This window comes from Lepidochelys olivacea (genome assembly GCF_965140295.1).
Source record: "Lepidochelys olivacea isolate rLepOli2 genome assembly, chromosome: 3".
In the NCBI taxonomy this organism is placed as follows: Eukaryota; Metazoa; Chordata; order Testudines; family Cheloniidae; genus Lepidochelys; species Lepidochelys olivacea.
Genome location: NC_140413.1, coordinates 31,101,389 through 31,124,532, shown reverse-complemented (window position 1 = coordinate 31,124,532; position 23,144 = coordinate 31,101,389). Strand labels below are relative to the sequence as shown.

General features: G+C 43.4%; 1 protein-coding gene across 3 annotated transcripts; it reads left to right on the top strand.

The window, feature by feature from the left end:
- On the top strand, positions 1–14,102 carry KLF11 (KLF transcription factor 11). 3 transcript variants are annotated; one of them, XR_014711169.1, is made up of 5 exons: positions 1–133; positions 3,057–3,317; positions 5,616–6,243; positions 6,390–6,612; positions 9,083–9,220. XR_014711169.1 is itself a non-coding variant. In XM_084625064.1 (4 exons), the coding sequence occupies exons 1-4, from the start codon at positions 101–103 to the stop codon at positions 9,376–9,378; spliced, it is 1,587 nt and encodes a 528-aa protein (XP_084481190.1). In that variant the 5' UTR covers positions 1–100; the 3' UTR covers positions 9,379–14,102. The 3 variants fall into 3 exon arrangements, 2 of the variants coding, with proteins under 2 accessions (XP_084481190.1, XP_084481191.1); XM_084625064.1 differs by having other exon boundaries at positions 5,616–6,612; positions 9,083–14,102; XM_084625065.1 differs by lacking the exon at positions 9,083–9,220 and having other exon boundaries at positions 6,390–6,613.
- The last annotated feature ends 9,042 nt before the right edge of the window (positions 14,103–23,144 follow it).

The window sequence follows — 23,144 nt, the reverse complement described above, 5'->3', positions numbered from 1 at the left end:
GGGCTGCTGCGCGGCCGGCCCCGCGGGCGGGGGAGGTGAAAGCGGAGGCGGCGCTGGCTGCTGCCTTTGTCACATCGCTGCTGCCTGCAGGAGCCTCGCCATGCCCGGCTCGGAGATGGGAGAAGCCCCCGCTGTGAGTACCCGCGGCCGGCGCTGCCCTGGGCTGGAGGGGGGCACTGGGGGAACGGCTGCCCAGCCGCTCTCCCTTGCGGGTTCGCTCTCCCCCAGGGCTCGCCCGTGCCCAGATGCCAGGGTGATGGGCGCGTCGCGCTCGCCCGAGATGCGGGGCTCCTCGTGGGGCGCCGGAGGCAGCAAGCCGGCCACCTCCTGCCAGGGGCGCTGCCAAGCCCGCTCCCCGTGGCCCTGCCCCCGGCCCCGGGCATGCCCTGGGGTGGGGGCGTCTGTGGCCAGCGCGCCGCTGGCCCCGGGAGGAACACGGGGGCGAGCGCCCGCGTGGTTTGCCTGTGAGCCCGGCCTCCCCTCCCAGCGCCCTGGCCGGGCGGGGGCCGCCCCCCGTGGTCGCACCGCTGCCGTCGGCGTGGGGCAGAGGGCGAGGCTGACCCCCGGCGCGGTCCGTGCACCCGGGGGGGGGCGCTGCAGCTGCCCAGGGCGGGGCGGGCAGCACAGCCGCGCCGCGCTGCACCCCCTCAGCCTCCTCCTCCCCGGGCACCCGCCCAGCCCGGGCTCCGCTGCAGCTTGGCGCTCGCTAGCCGGAGCCCGCGCGCCGTCCGCAGGGTATTTTGTTGCATCACGTTGCCCCGGAGTTATATTCGGAGTGGGCGGCGGCGGCGGGCCCCGCGGGGTGGGGAGAAACCCCGCCGTCCCCTCCCCTCTGGGGGTGGGGCTTTCCCTCCTTCCAGCCCGCTGGGCTCGGCTCCGGGGCTCCGTCAGGTTTGCCTGGGAGCCCGGCCTCCCCCTCTTGGCCTCTTGAGCGGGCAAACGAGACCGGTGAGGATCGGCCCCCTCTGAAAACAAACATTCAGGGTCTGGCCCTGGGGAATCTCCCGGCCCGTGGCGCTGCTGCTGCTCCGGCAGACGCCCAGCAGCTGGGGCCGCTGCCAGCTCGCCCGCTGTTTGCAGGCGCCGACTTCCCCTGCAGACAGTGCCTGCGCGCGGGGTGAGTTCGGGACAAGCTGTCGGGCTCCTCTCGGCGCCGGCTGTGAGTTTGGTTACCGCCTTTATTTCACGAACGCAGCCCGTCTAAAGGAAATCCCCCGCGTGGAGCGTAACCTCTTTGTGGTGTGGATGGAGGGCTTTGGAAAGCTATTTCTTGCCTGGAGGGCGGAGACTTGCAAAGAATGACAGCTCCTGTGTCTTCATGAGTTTGGCTAGTGCCCGGCACAGTGGAGACCTGGTCCTGATTGGTGGTTTCTACTGTTCATGTTGTAATCAAAGAATTATATAAAGTAATTAGATGATTTTTCAAGAGCTGTGGGAAATTTTTCTAAAATTTTCAGAGCAGTTAGTCTGTTTAAGGACTCTTTAAATTGGAATTTTTTTTTTTTTTTTGAACCTTGAGGCTTCCTTTAAATCTGGGATGATTTGTCAGGTGGATGAGTACTCTATGGATTTGATAAATGCCTGCTTTTTAGATCCATTGCGCTGAATGTATCTGCCACACAACTGTGTACATAATACATAGTATTTATTACACATGTGTATCTGCATGGCACTATGGATCTAGTGAAGTCAATGGCACGGTTTCATTGACCTTCAGTGGGGGCATAATTTCACCCAATGCCATCTAATCTGCTTGAGTTTTTTTTTTCAAGTAGGACCTATCATTGCAGTATCTAAGCATTGTCCCTAACTAATCCCTAGATTAGTTTATAATCTAAAGAAAGGCCTGATTCTGCTGTCCTCACACACTCAGAATTATAGTTGATTTTGTTTAGAGTTTTGGGTGTGCAAGAAGTGGTGGAGTGGACCCTTTTGTTATCACTCATTTTATGTGGGGAAAAGTGACTATAAGTGTTAGAGCAACAACATGTGGCTACTTGAGTCATTACAGCACACACAGTGAGCATTTGCAAAACTTGTATATGTTTTCACTGAAGGAAAGATCAGGATTTTTAACCCCCCAAAAAGTACACTAATGCAGTATTTGCTTATGTAAACAAATTGATGTTTGGGTTCCTCTCCCATCCCCAAATGCCCTAATAATAATATCTACCTCTTACATAGTGCTTTACCATAGAGCACCATACGCACATCCAGTTATCATAGTGCCCTCCTATGTGTGCATCTTTCTGCCTCAATTTCCTCCATCTATAATATGGGGGATAAATGACTTGCCAAATTTATACACTGAGAGGGCACGGCTACACTAGAGAGTTTAGAACGGCGCAGACAGGTATAGCTCTAAGCCAACATGAAAGAACTCTGCACTTGGCTTAACTACTCCAGCCCTCCTGCGAGCAGCAGAAGCTATGTCAGTGGGAGAAACTCCACACTGGTGCTTACGTTGGTGTAGCTTATGTCGCTCAGGTGGGTGATTCATTCACACCCCTGAGCTTCATAAATTATGCCTACGTATGCTGTAGTGTAGACGTAGCTTGAGTAAGCAGCAGACCTGTGCTTGGAACTTGGGAGCCCTTGATTCTCTGCCCGTATCTCATTCTTCTAAACAGCAGTAAATATTAGACTGATGCTAAATAAAACCCTCATGACAAGTCAGAAAATGGCCCTCCCTACACAAAGCAGGGGATGGAGTCACTTTGTGTATGTGTGTGTGCATGTGCAGAACATGTTTACTCAGAGCAACAATAATCCAAGAACGTTAGTCTGGAAATTTGAGCTACGTGGGTCAATTCCTTTCTAGTGAGTCATTCTTCTGCAAGGCTAGTTGGGGTGGGAGTGGGGAGATAAGATGTACTCTGGTAGGAGTGGGAGGGGAAAGGTTTGCATATTGAATAACTGAGTTGGTTTTAAAAAAAAATCTTGCATTGGGCATACAATGAGTTTCAAGTGACCTTCATTATAAGCAAACAATATGTGGGTGGTGGTAACTTTTTTTTCTGACTTGTCCTAACAACTAATGATCTGATTGCCTTTAGGTTGACATTGTGGACATATATGAATCTATACGTGAAAGACAGCGTCATGACAGTGAAAGGTCTACGTGCAGCACCTTAGAGCAGAATGACATAGAAGCAGTCGAGGCGCTTGTTTGTATGAGCTCCTGGGGTCAAAGATCACAGAAAGGTGACCTATTAAAGATAAGGCCACTTACGCCCATCTCAGATTCAGGTGACTTCACAATGCATGCTGAAGCAGCCTCTGAATTACCAAAGGATTATCACTTTTTGTCTACTCTGGTAAGAAAAAAACAAATTCAAAATGAATATGCATGACCACAGATAACATATTATTAATATTATATCCCCATTATACTGAATAATTTTGTTGTCTTTGGGGAGAGAGCCGTATCTTTGTTTTTTAAATGCTGATTATTGTCAAAAGTGATGTTTACCCCCTAACTTGTCTGTATATGTAATTACTATTTTCATGTAAAGTATACATTTCTCAGTTTGGATAATTCCGTCATCTCTTCAGTAATAGATGTGATGATACAAACAAAATGTTTTGAGCTCCTGTTTAAAGCCAAGTAGAAAAACGTTGATCAAGTGTTCATTTTAACTGATGTCCTGGGCAAGCTTATTTGGATAGTTTATTGTAGGTTTCTCTTTAGTACTTTGAGTAAGAGGACACTGGGGGAATTCTGCACCAAAAATATAAAAATTCTGCACACAATATTTTAAAATTCTTCAGAATTCTTCCAATTTTGGCAAAAATAACACCACATAATCACACCAGTTGCAGGTACTTTTGTAATTTATTTCAAATTACCTGTCAGCAAGTATGTCTGCAACAATACAGACAGAGAAACACACACAATTCCCCCAGCAGTAGAGAGTTAAAAGAAACCCCTGTGACAAAACCATTTCCTGTTTCTCTGCCCCCTCTTCCCCCCCCCCCCCGCCAGGGGGCCAGACACCCACAACCCCTCCCACTCGGAGCCCCACTCTGGGCCCCCCACAGCCAATACACCCAAATCCCCTACCCCCCAGAGACCAACTGCGGGGCCTCCCCTTGCCCAGAAACCCATCCCTTTCCCCCACAGACCTCAGCTGCGGGCTTCCCCCAGCCCAGACAGCCACCCCACTACCCATCAGAGCCCAGGGATCCAGAGGGAGAAAGAGCCTGATGCTCAGTCCCCAGCTTGTGTGGAGTTTCTTCTCTCCCTCTCTCACACTCTCTCTCTCTCCTCCCCCTCCTGGCGCCCCCCCCCCCCCCCAACCCTGTAGCTCTCTTGGTCCCTTCCCCTGGCAGTGTTTTCTGTACGTGAGGTGGGCTCTGCCGGGTCCAGTGGCCCCTAGTGGCAGGCAGCAGCATTACAGCCCATTTCTATGGTGGGGAAAAGAAATTCTGTGCACAGAGCATTAATTTCTGCAAAATTCTGCATTGCACAATGTTGCAGAATTCCCCCAGGAGTAGACTCTGTATAGATTTACCTGCAAAGATAATACAAAAAAGAATTCTTGGAATGCAGGAGAAATGTTGTTAAACGCTATGATAAAGCATGAAAGCAAGTTGAAATTAAACTTGCCACTTCATCGTGATACTTCCATAGCCTGTGCGTTTGTACATGCACCTGATTATTTCTCCAAAGTTCTGGTCCACTTCAGATGACAGTTGATTCTCAGATCGCTAGGAATGGGCAACAGGGGATGGATCACTTGATGATTACCTGTTCTGTTCGTTCTCTCTGAAGCACCTGGCATTGGCCGCAGTCAGAAGACAGGATACTGGGCTAGATGAACCTTTGGTCTGACCCAGTATAGCTTCTCTTGTGTTTTTTATGTAGGTATTGTTGTAGGTGATATCCAAGAAGAACTTGGAAAAAAAGCTAATTCGTTTTAATCTTTCAGAATGTTAAGAAATTCATTTTACCTGATAGTTCATTTGCATAATAAAAGTCTAGGAAAAAGGAGGAGGAAGATTGAGAGGAGGTGATGACTGGCTGATAGACCTCATAGGTCACATTCTCATCTCCTAACAGTGGCTGGTCTCTTCTGCAGCAGTGTTGGGAAGAGGCATAAATTCTCAGCAGCAGTGGAGGGAAGAGGGAGAAGTGGCTCAAGAAGAGAGGGGAGAGCAGTTCCAAACATATCTATTCCAAGATGAGCTTCCAACTGACAGAATAATAATTAATAAAAGATTTAGGTCATTGCAAACCTGCAATTAAACAGGTATAATGTCACTATGAATTGCTATCCTGTTTTCTAAGAACAGCGCACAGTGAACAGTATTTAAATAGATGCATCCATTATCTGAGGGGTGAAAATGGGCGTTGGAGCCTAAAGAGCTGATGCCTGCAGTATTGTGGCTGCATCACTGTTTACTTGATACTAGCAGGCTTTTGAACTTTCCAGAAGAGCCACTCTATAAGAAGTTAATGTTTTAGTCATAGCTTCCTAAAATATGGGTCTTTAGACTCTTCATTATGCTCTAGATCTTCATTGTGTGTTCTTTATTTTTAAAGTAAGGTTGATAACCACTATGAAAACACATGACTGTTTTTATGTTTGTATACTTTTGTTTTATTTTTCTAGTGTATGACCCCACCCCACAGCCCTGATTTTGTTGAGCCATCGACTACAATGCTCCTTTCTTCACAAGTCACTTATTCCAAACCAAGGACAGTCATGGCAAATACATCTGTTTGCGTAGTCACCGCTACAAACTGTGCATCTGCCATAGCCAAACCATCTGTCATAAACGTGGAGAGGCAGTCCAGTCAGAAGTCAGCAATATCTGAGCCACCTGCCCCTCAGCCTTGCAGGGCCATGGCAACCAGTGTTATACGTCATACAGGCGATAGTTCTGCTTACCCACACATTCCTGCTGTGCAAGTTAAAACAAAGGTAACTTCAGGCAATTGCAGCACTTCCACAGACTGGTCTGAAGCACAAGACCGAAGACATTCCAGAGTTTCACAGGACATGGATACTGCTGATGGTTTAATTAGTGATACTTCATCAGTACATCAGCCTTATTTGCACAATTCCAGTTGTAACACTACCAATAAAGGGCAACAGCCAATAAGGCCTGTTTCACCGCGGACTTGTTTACCAAAGAATTGTGACAACTACCTACAGAAAAAAGCCACCCAGCTGCTACCTACCCCTGTTTCAAACCCCCAAGTCATCTGCCAAATGATCCCTTTTAGCAGGCAAAGAGGTATGATTTCTGCCTTTATAAAACCCCCTACACAGACAGTCGCAACTACTGTCCAACCTATTTTACCCCAAACAGCCCCAGTTTCTCAGCCTGTTCTCATGGGATCTTCTGTGCCTCAGGGGACTGTTATGTTGGTTCTTCCACAGACTGCTGTTGCACAGACACCTCAGTGCCAACAAACTCTAATGACTGTTGGAAACACCAAGTTATTGCCTCTTGCTCCTGCACCAGTTTTTATTGCTTCTGGTCAAAGCTGTGCATCTCAAATGGACTTCTCAAGGAGGAGAAATTACGTTTGCAACTTCCCAGGCTGTAGGAAAACTTACTTCAAAAGTTCCCACCTCAAAGCCCATCTTCGTACTCACACTGGTGCGTATGGAGGGCAAGTCCTTTGTTACAAGAATATTCACTTGTATTGTTGGAAGAATGTTATTCTGCATTTTAATTCTGAGAGGGGTAAGTGGGTGGCATAGAAACCTTCCCATATATTGTGGGAGAGTAGAGGACATTCTTCAAGGACAGACAAAAAAGGGACAATTTTTTTTCTGTAATTTAATCCCAGATTAACTCCACTGACATCAGTAGAATTTCAGAGTGTAAATTAAAGCAAAACTTGGTCCAAAATGTTTTTTTTTTTTTTTAAACTTGAGTTGTGTTATATTTAATATGATCTGAAGGAATTACATAAACCAGTTTTCTTGGAGAGGGGGTGTTGTGACACATCATCCTACAGGTAGTTTTTGTGTCTGTCTTTTTATGGTTCATCAGGCTATACGTAACAGAATCCACTCTATACACCTGTTTAAGATAATAGGGAATTATGTATTTTTTTCCAGTTTTTTAGCATTCTGACTTCACTAAAAGAATGAGCACCAGGTCCTGAGCTGTAGTGAATTCCACTGTGCTGGGTAATAGAACTGTTGGTTAAATAAAACTGATCAGCTTTAGTTTGTGACCACTGTGTGCACAGAATTGTTAAACTGAAATGAAAATTGAACATAACAAATACCTGTGGACTGTTTTTTGGGGAGCAGTCAGAGCAGAAATATATTTTTACCAAGTATGTTTTAATAATTCCTCTCTCCCTTCTGAAATCCTGGTCTGTTGCAAGTCATGCATGCTGGGTTCTCATTAAAAGGGTGCCAGAGTGCTATATTTGTTTATTTTGGAGGGAGGGGGCAGGGGAGATTATTTTAAGATGTATTTCTTCCCTGGTTTTCCCCTGAGTTTGGTCTAACTCTATGGACATTCAGCACATAATCTTGTTTTAATTTCCACTTAATCTGACAATTTATCTTTTTAAATTCAGGGAGTCGATATTCCCCTAAACAAGAAAATTGAGCATTGGTCCCCAAACTTTTTACCTCGCGTACCCGCCCTTACCTCTGTCTGTGGAGCTGGGGTTGGGAGCGGAGCCCCAGGCATGGGGCTGGCAGCCGGGGTCAGGCCCAAGAGTGGAGCTGGGTTGTGCTCTTCCCCCCCCATCAGGGCTGACCCTGGCCCCAGCCGTGGCTCCCCCAAACGTTTCTTGGTGCCCCCTAGGGGAATGAGCCCCACAGATTGGGGATCTCTGACTCAGAGGTAGAATATTCCCCTTGTTGCCCTTTAGGGTGCGTGGGCGAGTGGAAGAGCCTTTATGGCTGGCGTAGTGGGTTCCTGAGTTATCCTGGTGCAGTGCAGGATGGCCCAGGGATAAGGGCAGTGTGCCTTACAGAACATCTTTCCTCTGGTTTGAAAAGAAGCTGTGTGCATCCCTTCTAACATGAAGACTGCAGCATGTATATAGGGGAACTGGAGCACACTGGCCTAACTGTGATTCTTAACTAGCAAACAGAGCTTGCAGAAGGCCAGGAGGAACAATAGCTGACCTACCCTTCCCTCTCTTACTCCGGCTTTGAGAGAGAGGAAGATTATCTTGTGCAATAGAGGAAGGACTTAGCTCTTAATATGTAAGAATTCTTTCTAGTGCTTCCTTGTGGAATGGAGCACATGTTTTCAGATTTATCTGTAAGTATATTTTGGATAGTCAATGTTTATCGCTGGGTAAAAGTGGGTATTAGATCACTTGCTATTAGAATAGCTCTAAAATTGCACAACTGTGTATTACACACATATAGTAATCAGAAACTAGTAAAGGTGATGTTAAAGCTCTCAGCTCACACTTATGTTCCTTGAGCATCCAAAATGCTCATGAAGCCAATGGAAGTTTTAGTTTGTGAAAGGAATGCAGGATGATCCCTTATATTACTTCTGTTTCACACCACATGAGTAATAAAATGTAACTTCTTTTTGGTGGAATTGATGAACTGCCCAAATCTAATGATAAATATAGCTCAGTAAATGATCCAAAATCTTAGTAATTATGTTCTTAATTGTTATTAGCAGTTGAGTTGCTGTGTTCTTTTGAAGAATTGAGCATTTTATTATGACATTGAGATCAAATCCAAGACTTTATTTGAGATTACAGTACTTTCTAATGACATGGTACAGCCTCTGACTTCTAGTACAGCCTACTAGAGGGGTTCATTTCTCAAAGTTCACAGTCAAAAGATACTGTAGCTTTATGCAAAAATATTCTCCCCTAAACTCTGAATTGTTTGGCAACATTTTTTTAAAATGTTAAATCAGAAAATTAACAAAAGCAATAAATGTACTATTGTCTAAGACCCTGATATAGCAGCCACTTAAGCACATGCTTAATCTTATGGGACTTGTGTGCATAAATTTATATATGTGCTTAAGAGTCTGAAAGGCTGGAGTCTAAATTATTAGTTCTTAAAGCCATTTTCTTTTTTATCGTAAAAATAACCTTGTTTTGTTTTCCCTCATATCCATTCAGGAGAAAAACCTTTCAGCTGTAACTGGGAAGGCTGTGACAAAAAGTTTGCCCGCTCAGATGAACTTTCTCGCCACCGAAGAACTCATACTGGAGAGAAAAAGTTTGCTTGTCCTGTGTGTGACCGTCGTTTCATGCGCAGTGATCACTTGACAAAACACGCCCGTCGTCATATGACTACAAAGAAAATACCCAGTTGGCAGACACAGGTTGACAAACTGAACAGAATTGCTACAGCAGAGAAACCTAAAAGTGGTGGTGCATTGAACATGCTCGTACCCATGCCAACCTCTGCCTAAGTGGGCTAGTTGGACAAAAAATCTGCTCTCAGAACTTTTTAAAAGTCAGGAAAGAGCTACAATGGTTAAAACCGAATTGACAATGTTTTCTTAATTTCTGTTCATATTTGCCTCTTTAATAGGGTGGAAAAAAGGTATGTAATTATTTTCTTCAGCTTAGGCTCTGTTCTGATGATATCATATGAGAACTCGATTGTGTGTGTCTCTTTTTTTTTCCCCCCTCTTTTCCTCAAAATTTGGGCATCCCCAGTTACTGGCACTTCAGGAAAGCAGAACTCTTTGGAAACAATTTGGGTACTAGAGTATTAAAAGCAAAACTCACTTGAGTAACAGTTGCTGTTCATATTTGATACAAAGTGAAACAAGGTGATTTTTAATGTTTTATATACTAGTATTTTCTATACAAAATATATTTTATATTTGTTCAGCTAGGGCTTGGCCTGCAGTCATTGAAACTACTTGCATAAGTAAAAGTGTGCAAAATCAGACCCTTTGTTTGGAAACTGCTTTTCACTAAGCCTCAAGAAACTTAATTAAAACATTTTATAAACATATAACACTGTAGCTCAGAATGTTTTGGAACTTTACACATTTAGACCCTGATCCAGCAATCAGTTTGCACAGTCGGGCCTTCATTCAAATGAGATTGCAGGAGTGGGGCTTAAAAGCCTGTTGTCATTTACAAAACAAAAAATCTCCAGGAATAAAATTTGCTTCTTGAAATCCACAACAATTAATTGAAATTGGTTCCTTGAAGGAAAAAATTGCACTGAGCATGTTTCATAAAATTTGCTGTGGGAAGTCCTTGTGACTTCAGGTGGAAGCTTGAAAGACAGTGCACTCCTGATTAGATTTTGTTCTAACTGAGCAAACTTTGGAGAGCCAAGACTGTTCAAGTGGATGCACAAAGGCAGCTACTTCTGAAGAATTTTGCCACTATTAAGGGATTTTTACTTAAGTCCTGTTGATGCTACTACTGTAAACCCAAAACAGGTAGATGATGACAAAACAGATGTCACGTGTAGTAAACTGGATCTCTGATTTGTATTTCCTTTGTTTTTAAAATTATAGCGTTTTTTTTATAGTGTTTAGGATAGACTCTTGTACACCTAGTAATGAACTATTCAGGACTTCAGTTTGTGTATCAAAAGCGCACACCCAAAGTCTAATTCAAAACACAGCCACTTTGTTAAACTGATGAGCCTCTTCTTACGGCCTTATGCTCCATGCTATTTTGCGTGCAGAACCACTCTTCTCTATTAAATGAAACACTCTTCCTGTTGAATAGACTTTCTTTTCCATCAAAATACATTATGACTAAGATGAATTACAGAATTGCCAGCTGCAGGACTACTCTGTTGTAACTTTCTTTAGTAGCATAGTATGATTAACAACATTAAACGTGTGTGGCACAACTAGATCACTCAGCTTCTGTGTCAAGAAGAGAACACACATATTAACAAGCAAAGATGTTTGCTGTAGTGCTGAGATCAGACTTGGTGTAACATCTGACATTTCATTAGCACCCAGAATCATTGGTTCTAGAACAGATTAAAAATAGCTTTTTGACTAGCATGGTACCTTCCTTAATCCAGATATTTCTGTTCTGTAGGTTGATTCCTTGTGCAACTTTGCTGCTTCTGTTGCAAACATCTTTTAACATTAACAACTTCATATACAGACTTTGCCTTAAGCTTATTTATTTATTTAATTTGAGTCTAAATTTTCTATCGTGAAAAGCCTTCTCTTTAAAGTGTGGTTCTAATCTGAAAAGTAACAATATAAAAATGGCATTTTCATACTCCAGGTCATCTGCTTCTTTTGTGTGCATTCAGTTGCATCTGCCTCTTTACTGACAAAGTATGTTTTTACTACTCTTTGCTCTTATGAGCCTGACACAGTCAACACAACTAATGCAGCATGAGCTGGATTCTCTTCCTTTTTGCAAAAAATGGTTTATGAAGTTTGGTCTGTTACACTTTTTGAAATCCATTGGTGTCCATATGGAACAGTATTTCAGTTATTTGAAGTAAAATGATTGGACTTTCCTACTACCAGCAAATAATACATTGAAACTGTTAGTAATATTCAACTTTTGAGAAGATATCTAAATTTCCAGATGAATAAAACATCAATAATTGGGAATGTGCTGCATGTTGCACTGCTTCATTAGTCTAAAAACTTTGTTTTGTTGTGCAGTATGTGGTCTGATTCTGCGCTCATATGAACTGATGCAAACATGCTGAAATCAGTTTATAGTTCATCTGCAGTCAGTGAAGCGCATGTGTAACAGCAGAATATGCTCCTAAATTTAGGTTTTTATGCCTCTGGTTACAGTTATTGGTAATTTTAAGATTATGCTAAACTGAAATATTTTGCTCAGTGTGCTAAATTTTTGTGCATATCCTTTAAAATGTCCAATTCTTGTTCATTTGACATTTATTATGACACAGCTGATCATGTATACTCCTAGGGGAATTCTGCCCAACTACGCATGCACAGACTTTATGTGCTTCACAGAATTTTTTTTCAGCAGAAAATACATTCTGCTGGGAAGGTGCTGCAGTTACTCCTTTTGCCCACCAGGGGCTGTTGTGTTGCCAGAACAGAGAGCAGCTGCTCCTAGGTGGGAGCAGCCCCAGCTGCGGATAGGAAAGGGGAGGCTGCCTCCCTCACAGCGCCCTGTCCGTGGGGCCAGGTCAGGAGGCACGTGATATGGGAGGACGGACAGCATGGGCTGCTGGGGAAAGGGTCACAGACTGGGGTTCAGAAGGGCTAGTGGGGCACAGACTGGGTCGAGGACTGAGTGGGGGTGCAGGGCCACATGAGGTAGTGGGGTGGCTGAGTGGGGGTGCAGGGCCACATGGGGATGGGGGCAGATGTGCCTGCCTGACTGAGAGGGGCTAGGGGTCAGTCAGCGTCTGCATGGTGGAGGCTCCCTAACAATCCCTCCCTGCCCAAAAAAGATGCAGTTTTGTACTTCTCCCATCCACACCCAACATGCTCCAAGTTCACACCTAGGCTCCTTCCCAGCAATTACTTTCCCCTCCCTCAGCTCCTCAGTCACCCCTGATTCCCCCAGGCCTTTGCACTGCTTCTGAGGGGTGTGGGAAATACGTTTCTGTATTGTAGTTTAAATGAATTATTACTCAGAGTTCTGTAGTAACGTGCCTAGTAAGGAATCTATTTGTCAAAAAAACATTTCCTGAATCTTTTTTGTTGTCTGTATTGTTACAGACATAGTTGCTGACATTTATTTTGAAATAAATTACCAAAATAATTGAAACTGGCATGATTATATCGTGTTATTTTGACAAATAAAATACGCAGAATTTTGCAGAATTCCCCCAGGAGTAATTGTGTGTATCGCTATATGTATGCAAATGTTTGTATTTTTCAAAGGGCTATATTGTAATTCCCCTCTTTGGTAAAGTGGATACTTGGACTGTTACTCTTGTGGTGTTTGAGTACTGACTGTTAGGATGCAAGCTTAATTCCATTGCAAAAAAAGATTAGCCCTGGTCTTCATACTCTAGGGAAGAGAAGAGCAAAAAAATCTGCCTATGGACTGTAGTGCAACTGGGTGGGTTTTTTTCTTGACCCAGATGTGACATATCCACTTCAAAACCTATTTTGGGAAACTAATTGTTTTTAATTTGGCAAAATATTTTGATATTTCCCAGTAGCAAAACAGTTTTGGAAATGCCCTGTAAGTAATTTTCTAGATGATCTTGTCCTTTTGGTTGTCAGAGGGAGAAGAAGATGCACAGGAGAGTATGGGATAAAATTCTGCTCATAAATGTGCAAGCATAGTTGTCATTGGTCCCCGCGTCCTATTTGCAATACCTCTATCTCCTATTTATTTAGAAGTTAGGGGCACTTACAAGTCAGCAGGAGCTGTGTGTGAGCATTAGACCCATGATTATTTAGAACCTGAGCCTGCAAAGAGCCGAATAGAACTGAGCAAATAATGGATTTTTTGGTTTGGGTGCTGAACCGAAAAGTTAAAAAAAAAAAATTTGTAAAAAACCAATTTTTAAAAATTTTTAATCAAACCAAGAAACTTGGAAAACTTTCATTTCCAGTTGTCTGAAACATTTCAGATAGAGTCAAAATAGTCTTTTCATGTTTATATTCATTATGAGTGTTTTTGTTTTGATTTGGCAGTTTTGTGGTATTTTTCACCCTCTTTTGTAGTGATGTTCTTTTGTTTTTTTTTAAATTGGCCAAATTTGATAATGAAATGCCATTTTGAAGAAAAATGTCAGAAAGAAATGTTTCTAAATGCTTGAAATGAAATGTTTTGACTTTTTCCACACACAAATTTCAAGTTGTTTTGGCTGAAACTGTTAGATTTTACCCAAATTCGGGAATAGTTTTTGATGATCTGAAAAAGGCATTTTTTGGTGACATTTCTATTGGCTGAAAATTTTCACCCAATGCTAGGGCTGAACGTATCCTGTGAAGTGTTTTGAGGGCGCTCATACCATTGGGCCCAAAGGAAGCAAAGTACTTTTGTAAAGGTGCATGAATAACTAAGCCAAAATTTGAAACTTTTTGTCTTGCACAGTATAAGGGAGTAGAAACAGAAAAATGAAGTCTTATTAGTGGATTAAGCATGACCAGGTAAACTGTCCTAGTGCACTTTAATGCCTGCCCAGTTTTGTTCAGTCTTTTTACTGTGATCCTATAAGTATATTTCAAAATAAATTTTAAAATTTTCACATTTTTGTAACTGTTCTTAACTTATTTAATAAAACTGTAATGTGGCTTTATTTTTAAATCACACATATTTGGGATTTACAAGTATTTAAAGCATTTAGTTTGTTCAAGAATGTGTAAAAATAAAATGGTATCTGGCAGACATTTAGACAGATGATGTGTTGGTTCATCTAGTGCATTTCTCTGGAAATGCAGGATTATTTTTTCCTATTCTAGATTTTTCCAGCGCTTCATCCATTTGTTAACCATTCTCGTGCACTTGGTATAGTGGTGTGCAGTTCATAATCAGTCATTGTGTCTGGGTTTTGAAAGACCCTCTGCAACCTTTTGACAGGAGCCCTTAGATTTTTATAAATAAATTCTCTTTGTGTGGGTCATGCTGATAATCTGTAATGATACAAAAAATGTGCACCTCCATAATTCCACATGAGGTCACTGCTGTTAGGTGCAAATATCCAAATTTGGTCCAAAAGATTCAGATGCAGGTTGCTCTTCTATTTAAACCAATAGAAGGACTTCAGTGCCATTTTCTCTAGCAGTGGAAGAAACCAGTATCCCAAGACTGTACAGAAGTGTCACTGGTTTCTCCTTCCCCTATGCACTTATTCTGTGATGTGGATGCTACTTGAACAGAATCTGGGCATATCGTCTTTAGTGGTCCGTCAGGCAAGAGTTGTCCAATAACATGGAAGAATATTTCTGCTATTTCTTTACTGTGCCCTTCCCACCAACCAAATTGCAGCAACACTTATTTCTAGCTGAGTCACTTTAAAAAGTCTGGGTTTGTCTTGGACTAGAGAACAATAGTGTAGAAACAAACAAAATAAGTTTAAAGCAAGAAAATAGAGGCAGTGTTCTTCAGCTCTTCACTGCAGCCTTCTGCTGTGACACCTGGCTGTACTCATCGTCCTAGCCCCTTATAGCTGGCAGCATGCCCTGAATTTGGGAAGACGAGCAAAGCTGTACTGGTGGGTGGGTAGATAAGACAGCAAATATCATGCCCCTATATAAATCCATGATACGCCTTCACCTTGAATACTGTGTGCTGTTTTGCTTGCCCCATCTCAAAACAAACAAACAAACAAAAAACCCAAAAAAACCTGAAAGAAGTACAGAGAAGGGCAAGAAAAATGATTTAGGAGTATGGAACAGCTTTTATATGAAGAGAGATTAAAAAAGACTTCATCTTAGAAAAGGAACAAGTATGAGGTGGTGAGGTGGAATATGAGTCTATAAAGTGGAGAAAGTGAATAAGGAAGTGTTATTGCCCCCACATAACAAGAACCCGGGGTCACCCAATGAAATTAATAGGCACTTGGTTTGAAACAAACATAAGGAAGTACTTCCTCACACAACATACAGTCAGCGTGTGGAACTTGTCAGCAGGGGTTATTGTGAAGGCCAAAAATATAACCTGGGTTCAAAAAAGAATTAGATAAGTTAATGGAGAATAGGTCCATCAATGGCAATTAGCCTTTGACTGCCAGAAGCTGGGACTGGACAACAGGGGCTGGATCATTCCCTCTGAAGCATTTAGCGCCTCCCACTGTTGGAAGATGGGATACTGGGCTAGATGGACCATTGGTCTGACCCAGTATGGCTGTTCTTACGTATGTGCACCACCTGACAGCAACCCCTCCCCACAACAAAAAGCAGATTTTCCTCACAAGCCATTGGAGGAGGAAGACCATGAAGAAGAAAAGATCCATGGAAATAGGGTTCCCTCCCAAGAACTCTGTCTTCTTGATGGAAGAGGAGAGGAGGAGGTTCCTGCATTAAGGGCTCCATCTCTGTAATTAATTCAGCATCTTGTGTGCGTGAACTCTTCTGCTTTTCCTGATGCCTTTCTCAGTCTTTCTGTCACGGGATCCACCCATTGCACATGGTGCTTCCCCCTGGCACCTCAGGGGATTAGATCTTGCCAGGTGCTGCCCACCTTTGGTGGTGTCTCTACCCGTCATCTCTTTCACTCTGTGACCCCTCTCTTTCCCAGACCTGCAGCTTCCTGTTCACGGTTTGGCCCTCTGGCTGAGTCACTGAGATCCTCCCCTTACAGGGAAGTCAAAATCCTTCTGGATCAACTGTCCGGCAGGCGTCTCCAATGCCCTGCACCACTTCCAGTGGCTGGTAGGGGAACCCAGACCTGCCCTCTACACTGGGTTCCAGCCCAGTAACCCTATAAAAGCAGCTCAGGTCTGCATGGTCCTACCCCTTGCTGCTGTTTTCCTGGGCTTCTTCCTACTTATCTGGCTTCCCCCTCTTTCTGCCAGCACAAGCTCCCTCCCCGCAGGGAGTGGCTGCAGACTACTTCCTTGCAGCCTCTTGCTGCTCACAGCTCCTGGGCTTTATATAGGCCCCCTCCTGTTCCTGCCCAGTTTCACCCATTTCCAGTTTGAGGCCTGTGCCCTGTTTCCTTCCTCGGGTGTAGCCTGGGCAGTTAATTGGCCTGCCTAGCCACTTTAACACCTCCACCCCTTGGGCAAATGTTGTGCCACCTCTTTCAGGAGTCTCTTAATGGCAGGTCAGACCTTAAGAAGCTACCTGCCCACTCTTTCCTCAGACTTTGTAACAGCTTGCCCTAAGCCTGCTCCTACTAACAAGGGGACAGGCTTGTGTAATTCACAATGTTGGTGTAGAATCAGACTTCATTATCTTAAATGTTCACATAAAGTTGCTCTAGTTTAACTAAAGCCTAGTCTACACTTAAAACCTATAGTGACTAAGAAATGGGGTTGCAGTAACTATTTTAGTGGCCAAAAGAGTTATTTTGAGAAAATAGAAATCTGCAAGCCCTCCCTCATACACAGATAGGCTTAGAGAGCTCTCTACTGCTGCATTAATGGAAAAAATGACTGTCTAATAGAAATGACTGGGGGGAAAAAAATGAGGCTGTCTGCTCATACATTGCAAACTTTTGCAGCTTAGTATATATTCATCCCCAATACTCTCAGGTTATGTTCTCATTTATCATTTTGGTCACTTTAATTGACCCCCTGCATGACCTCTATCGGTTCAGGGTTTTCTAGTTTGATTATTTGTTTTTGTTTTTTCCCAGGTTTTACAAATACTGTGACCGGGGTTCCTGAGGGGGAGCCAGCTGAGGTCACTCAATTAGGGTGAACTGCGAAGAATGGGGCAGACAATCCCCAAAGCTGGTGGATATTTTCAATACTTAGAGTTACCTAGCCAGCACAAAACAGCTTCTTTATTACTTCACTTGTTGCCCAGAAGCCAACAACACAGTTCCCTTAAAGTAACCCAGCCTCAGGCCTCCCCCCAGATACCCAAGTCAAGAATGATGAAGAATACTGAAAATCTTTTTCATCATATAAATGAAAAGCTTCTACCAATCTCAAAGGATCAGACCTATTACCTCCCAGGTTAATGAATATTCCAGATCTTACCCAAATACACGCTTACAGCCAATTCTTATTAACTAAACTAAATTTTATTAAAAGAGAAAAGAGAGAGAGTATGGTTTAAAAGATCACTATATATACAGACGAGTTCAGTTCTTGAGGTTCAGATATATAGCAGAGATGGTGAGCTTTGTAGTTGCAATGAGTTTTTTTAGAATTTAGTCCATAGGTTATAGTCCAATGTCCAACATCATATTCAGGGTGTCTCCAGCTTAACTGGGACCTCAGTCTCGCGACTCAAACATCCCCTGATGAAGCTTAAGCAGATCTGAGATAGAAAGGATTGGGACCCAAGGATCTTTTTATACAATTTCAAGCCTTCTTTGCCAGGTTGGAGTTCCTTGGGAAACAATGGGCTCTCATTTCCTAAGCATCATCATTAATTGTTCACACAGATTAACAAAAGGCAATTGCCTGTTTTTCCACCATTTACAGGTGATTTGCTATACCCTTCAAAGAGATGAATACAGCGGTATCCCGTGTTTATGCTTCATTTAAATGCTAGGATGTTCTTTTGATTTCTGAATTAACAGAATACAGCATAGGGGACTGTTGATTACATTGTTGACCACTACCCGTATATATGTAAATACACAGAAACACAAACATCATCTCCCCATATGTCTTTAAGAGTTGAATTTGAGTCATTCATCCTGCAGGATGTTTAACCCATTCTGGCCATGCGTCATAATGAACCTTGAATTTTGTTAGTTATATGCTATTTCCCTTTTCATGTATTTATATATTTTGGTTCATTATGTGTTTATATTTAATATAAAAACAATAAATACTAAGTTTAAAAAATAAAGCCTATAGCGGCATAGCTACATTGCTTGGGGTGTGGGGGGAAAAACATACACCCCTGACGCCATAGCTGTACCAACCAAACTCCGAGTGTAAATGCAGCTGCACCAACAGAATGCTTTTCTGGGTATAGCACATCATTCGGGGGAGGTGGTGTTCCTATTCTGACAGAACTCCTCGTCATCCTCCTGATTTAATTAAACTGGTGCAAACCCCTCTCAGCCACTTACTTTGATTTAAACCAGGCCTATTTTAGTTTAGTTTAAGTCGGTTAATGAATTAGTTTAAACTGGAATAAGTGACTTTTAAAGCAAAAAAGGTTTGCATTAGTTTGACTAAATAATTAAAAATCATACATTTAATTAAATCTGCAACTTTCTTATCTAGACCCTTATCTAACGGTCCAGGTTTCAGACCTCAGTAACTCAGGCTCCCTCTGCTGCAACTTGAGGAGTGCCCATCAGGGAATATGTTCCTGAACGTGCAAATTTACTCTTTAAGATGAACTGAGGTCATTTTTTTTCTTTACATGAGGCCTTCCATGTTTGTTGTGTATCAGTAATTTCTCTCTTTCAAATGTGCTCAATTTACAAGTAGAATGATAATTTTTTCTTAACTGCAAACTCAGCCTGATTGAGCTTTTTCTATCTCATACATAATCACCTGTTACACAGGTTAGGTCAGCATGCTAGGCCACTGTCTTTGACCTATGCCTTCAAGGACACCTGTGCCATAAATAGATTTCCATAAGAGTGCAGCTGATGGAAGTTTACTCAGCAATTCCAGAGATGCTGCACAAGAAGGAATAGAATTTAGCTCCCACTGTACTGGTCTGTTGATTCTATGAATAGCAGCAATAAAAAGCAGTTAGAACTTACTTTTGTTACTGTAGTCAGTAGAGATGAAAAGGCTCCCAAGAAGCAGATCTGCTGAGTAAAAGTGTCACTTTTTACATATGAACTCTTCAAAGTATAACCGCACTCTAAACCAGCATCTTACCCGAGCCCCTAGTTAAGACACCCATTGCTCTCTGGAGCCTCAATTTATTTCTGAGGTTTGATCTTTGGGGCCATTAATGTTCATTGGCCTTTGCTTTCCCTCCTGGAAGGGAGCCTTACTTGTGGCCAGAGTCTGGTCCAAAAATGGCATGCACACACACACACACAGAAAATTCACAAAAAGGTCAGTACTTGGAGAAATCTGATCATCTCTACAAGTGGGTCAAAAAAGCAGCAAAATCTTTTAATGAAAATTTTAAAAAATCTTGAACATCTCTACTCATGATAGTCTCCTTGGTGGGGAAAGAGAAGGAGCGAGTATTGCCATTACCTGCAATTCTCTATCCCAGATGAACTAGTGATCCAAACTCATCTTAATTTTCTTCTCCATGTAGTTTCCTTCTCTGCCATGGCATCTCCCTTCCTAACTTTTGCCTGGATCCGCAGCCTTTTCCCACTGAATGCATCCGATGAAGTGAGCTGTAGCTCACGAAAGCTTATGCTCAAATTAATTGGTTAGTCTCTAAGGTGCCACAAGTACTCCTGTTCTTTTTGCGAATACAGACTAAAGCGGCTGCTACTCTGAAGCTTTAGGAGGAAGTTCCTCAGCACTCATTTGATGTGCTCAAAGGGCTCTCAGTGAATCTTGCTTGTACTAATGGTAATAGGAAGTCTGATCTTGCCTTGCTTTTTGAGAGAGGGACCTCAAAAGGAAGATAAAGCTCTAGATTTTATTCTCCCCGTGGGATCTTCTCTTGTATCCAGTTTTGTTGACTCTTCTGCAGGATGTCTCTGTCCAGTTGAACTCCATTGAAGTAGTTGCCACCTGCTGGTCCGAAAGAGAGTGGCTTAAGTCAATACTAGCTGGCTGGTGTGCTGCCCCACTTGTACCAAGAACCATAGTCAACCCCAGCAGCAGCCAAATGGAGACGTCAGGATCCACTGTGCTCAGCAGCTTGAGGGCTGCTATCTTTTTAGAAGGAGGGAGCTGTTTTCCCAGCCCAACTCCATTTCCTTCATGGCTGGATTGTTCATCCTCTTTACATTTCAGCATACATGTGTGATCCCAACCATAGGTGCCGACTTTTACTTTTTCCCAGGGGTGCTCCACCCCAATTCTGCCCCAAGGCCCTGCCCCCACAGCCCCCCTTCTCCCAAGGCCCCACCCTCACTCTGCCTCTGCCTGCCCCCACTCTGCCCTCTCCCTAAGGCCCCTGCCTTCCCGCCATTCGCTGCCCTTTCCTAAGCCCCTCCGTGAGCTGCCAAACAGCTGTGGCTGGTGGGGCTGGAGCACCCATGCAGTCAGCGCCTATGGGCCCACCCCTGGGCAGGGCACTACTACTCAAGCTGGATCTACACTGGTGGCAGCGGTTTCAGTGGAAAACAAAATTTTCCTACTTTCTAGTTGTCTTCTGTAACATAGCAACACCAGTACAGAGTTCCACCCTGATGGAGACAGGCACACCTGAGGAGTCAGGAAGTCGTCTCAGGTATTATAATCCAGGTGATGGGAAGAGAGTGAGACTGGCTGTGAAAAGCCTTCATCTGAGTAACCTACCGGAGTGAAAGCTGCGAGGTTGTACAGTAGGCTGTATTATTAGAGCTGTGAGTATTGGTTAACAGAGTACAGAAGACACACTTTAGTTTGCCAACAAAGACTGTTTATTACCACACCAAGCATATAGATAAATACAGAGCAAATACTGCTGCTTATAACAAGCGAGTCCTCATTGCTTGATTTTGGCAATTTCCATGTTAATCTTTCCTATCACCTGCCCACACAGTAAGTCACAGCTCCTCCCATTTTGAGTCTTCAATTTCTAGCTCAGTTTGTCCCCTGACCAGTTTTTAAAGCCCTGTAAAAAGGTCTGCTGGCCCATAGCCAGCCTATGAGAGGGTATTTCCCTTCTTAAAACTGCTCTAGAGGTAACCACTTTTTCTGGTTGTTTTTAGGAGACAAAGCAACCAGTGGTTTCCTCTCTAAAGGTCTTGCTGTCTTTGTGCTCCTTCCTGTACAGGTATGTACATACTCCAGGAAAGGCTAGAATGCTACAACAGTGACTACACCCTTTTTATTTCTTTTCCTTGTTCAGTGGCAAGGCATGCGCCTATCATGGTAGTAATACCATGAAAAGCAATCCGCAGGTAAGAAAAAAATTTTCTGTGTATTATATCTTCAAAGGTGCAGTTCTGCATTTGCAAAACCCCAATTTGCATGTAACTCAGAAGTTGAGTAGATGCAAATGGCGTAAGCACAAAAGTGGCTTTTGTTCTGTTTTTGGAAGATTTTGGCCTAGTTAACTAACTTCTAAGAATTCTTTTCAGGCTCTTAAATTTCTTACCATTACAGAGTCTTTCAGTGTTAATCTTTTTACAGACCAACTAGTAAATCTTATGAACGCCAAATTGCCTTCTGCTAAGTTGTCATGCTGCTGGCCAGGTCTTCAGTTTTTTTGGCCTGCTGTCCTCTGCACAAGACTGCTTTTCACGAGACAGATGGTCAGTCAGAAGCCAAGATATTTGCCTTTTGGTTAATATTTATATAAAAATCTCTTATGATCTAGTTTTTTTAGTTTGCATGGCATGCTCTGAAAGCTCACTTTTTGTTTGTTTTTGTTTTAAACACTACACTCAGTGAAAGCTAAGTAAGTGGCTGGAGCTGATAATCTATTTAAGTGGTACCATGGAAAATGTGACCCTTTCCTTAACCCTCTGACCAATGGTGGTTTGGTTTGGTGTTTTTTAAGAAGTGGCTGTGTGTAGAATGGTTAATAGCCAGCACGGCACTAAACATAAGGTAGTTAGTTTGTGCAAAGTTCAGAACATACTGTATTTGTATAATTTTGTATTTACGTGCTGCTTCTAGACAAGGGAAGATACCATGCTAAATTGTGGAAAATATTTTATTGTTTACTTGGAGAAGACTGAAAGTTTTTTGCACTAAATACCATGCCCTGCTCCAGTACACTAGGCTGTATATGTCATGTAGAAGGGTAATGACTGAAATGACAGGCCAGCTACCCAGCTGGTGTATCTCAGTGTAGTCCCATATGTTTAGGGACAGGCTAGATGAGATGCTTTTTTAAAATAGGAATGAATTTTGTCATCTTATGAACAACTGGCTGTCACACAGGGGAAATGGCCATCACAGACAGGACTAAAGTATGATGTCACCCCAAATGCTAATGGGGAGAAAATAAATCATCTTGCCAGGCAGGTTAGATTTCAATGTTCAGGCCTAGTGCCGACCTCCAGGTACATTTCCTAATAATCAGTCAGGGATGACTATTTCTTCATGCTTTTTATTTTAATATTTTCTCTTTCTATAAAATTCCCAGAACACAGTCTTTTCTTTAAGACAACCTGAAAAGCATTCTTAGCTGGAGCAGTTATAGAATACAGCTGCAGAGAGAGAAACTGAACTCTGACCTCAGCAAGGCAGACAGGGCTGTCCTTACCCATACGCAAAGCACGCAGCTGCGGAGGGCACCAGGACATTTGGGGCACCACATTTCCTGGTGCCCTGCGCAGCTGCGTGCTGCTCCAGCCCCTGCTCCGCCCCAGCCCCGCCTCCACCCCACCCCTTCCCCAAGCCTCTGCCCCTGCCCTGCCCCCACTCCCCAGAGGACTGCTACAGGGGTCGGGCGTGCACTCACCGTGTGGTAAGTGGAACAACCCGGACCCAGCCTGCTCCGCTCCTCTGGCTCCCAGCCGCGCCGCTGGTGAGTGCAGGGGGGTGGTTCCCCCTGCCCCCCAAGGCTGGGAGCCAGGGGAGTGGAGCGGGCTGGGGCCGGGGGCAGTCCCCCCCCCACCACAGAGGCCT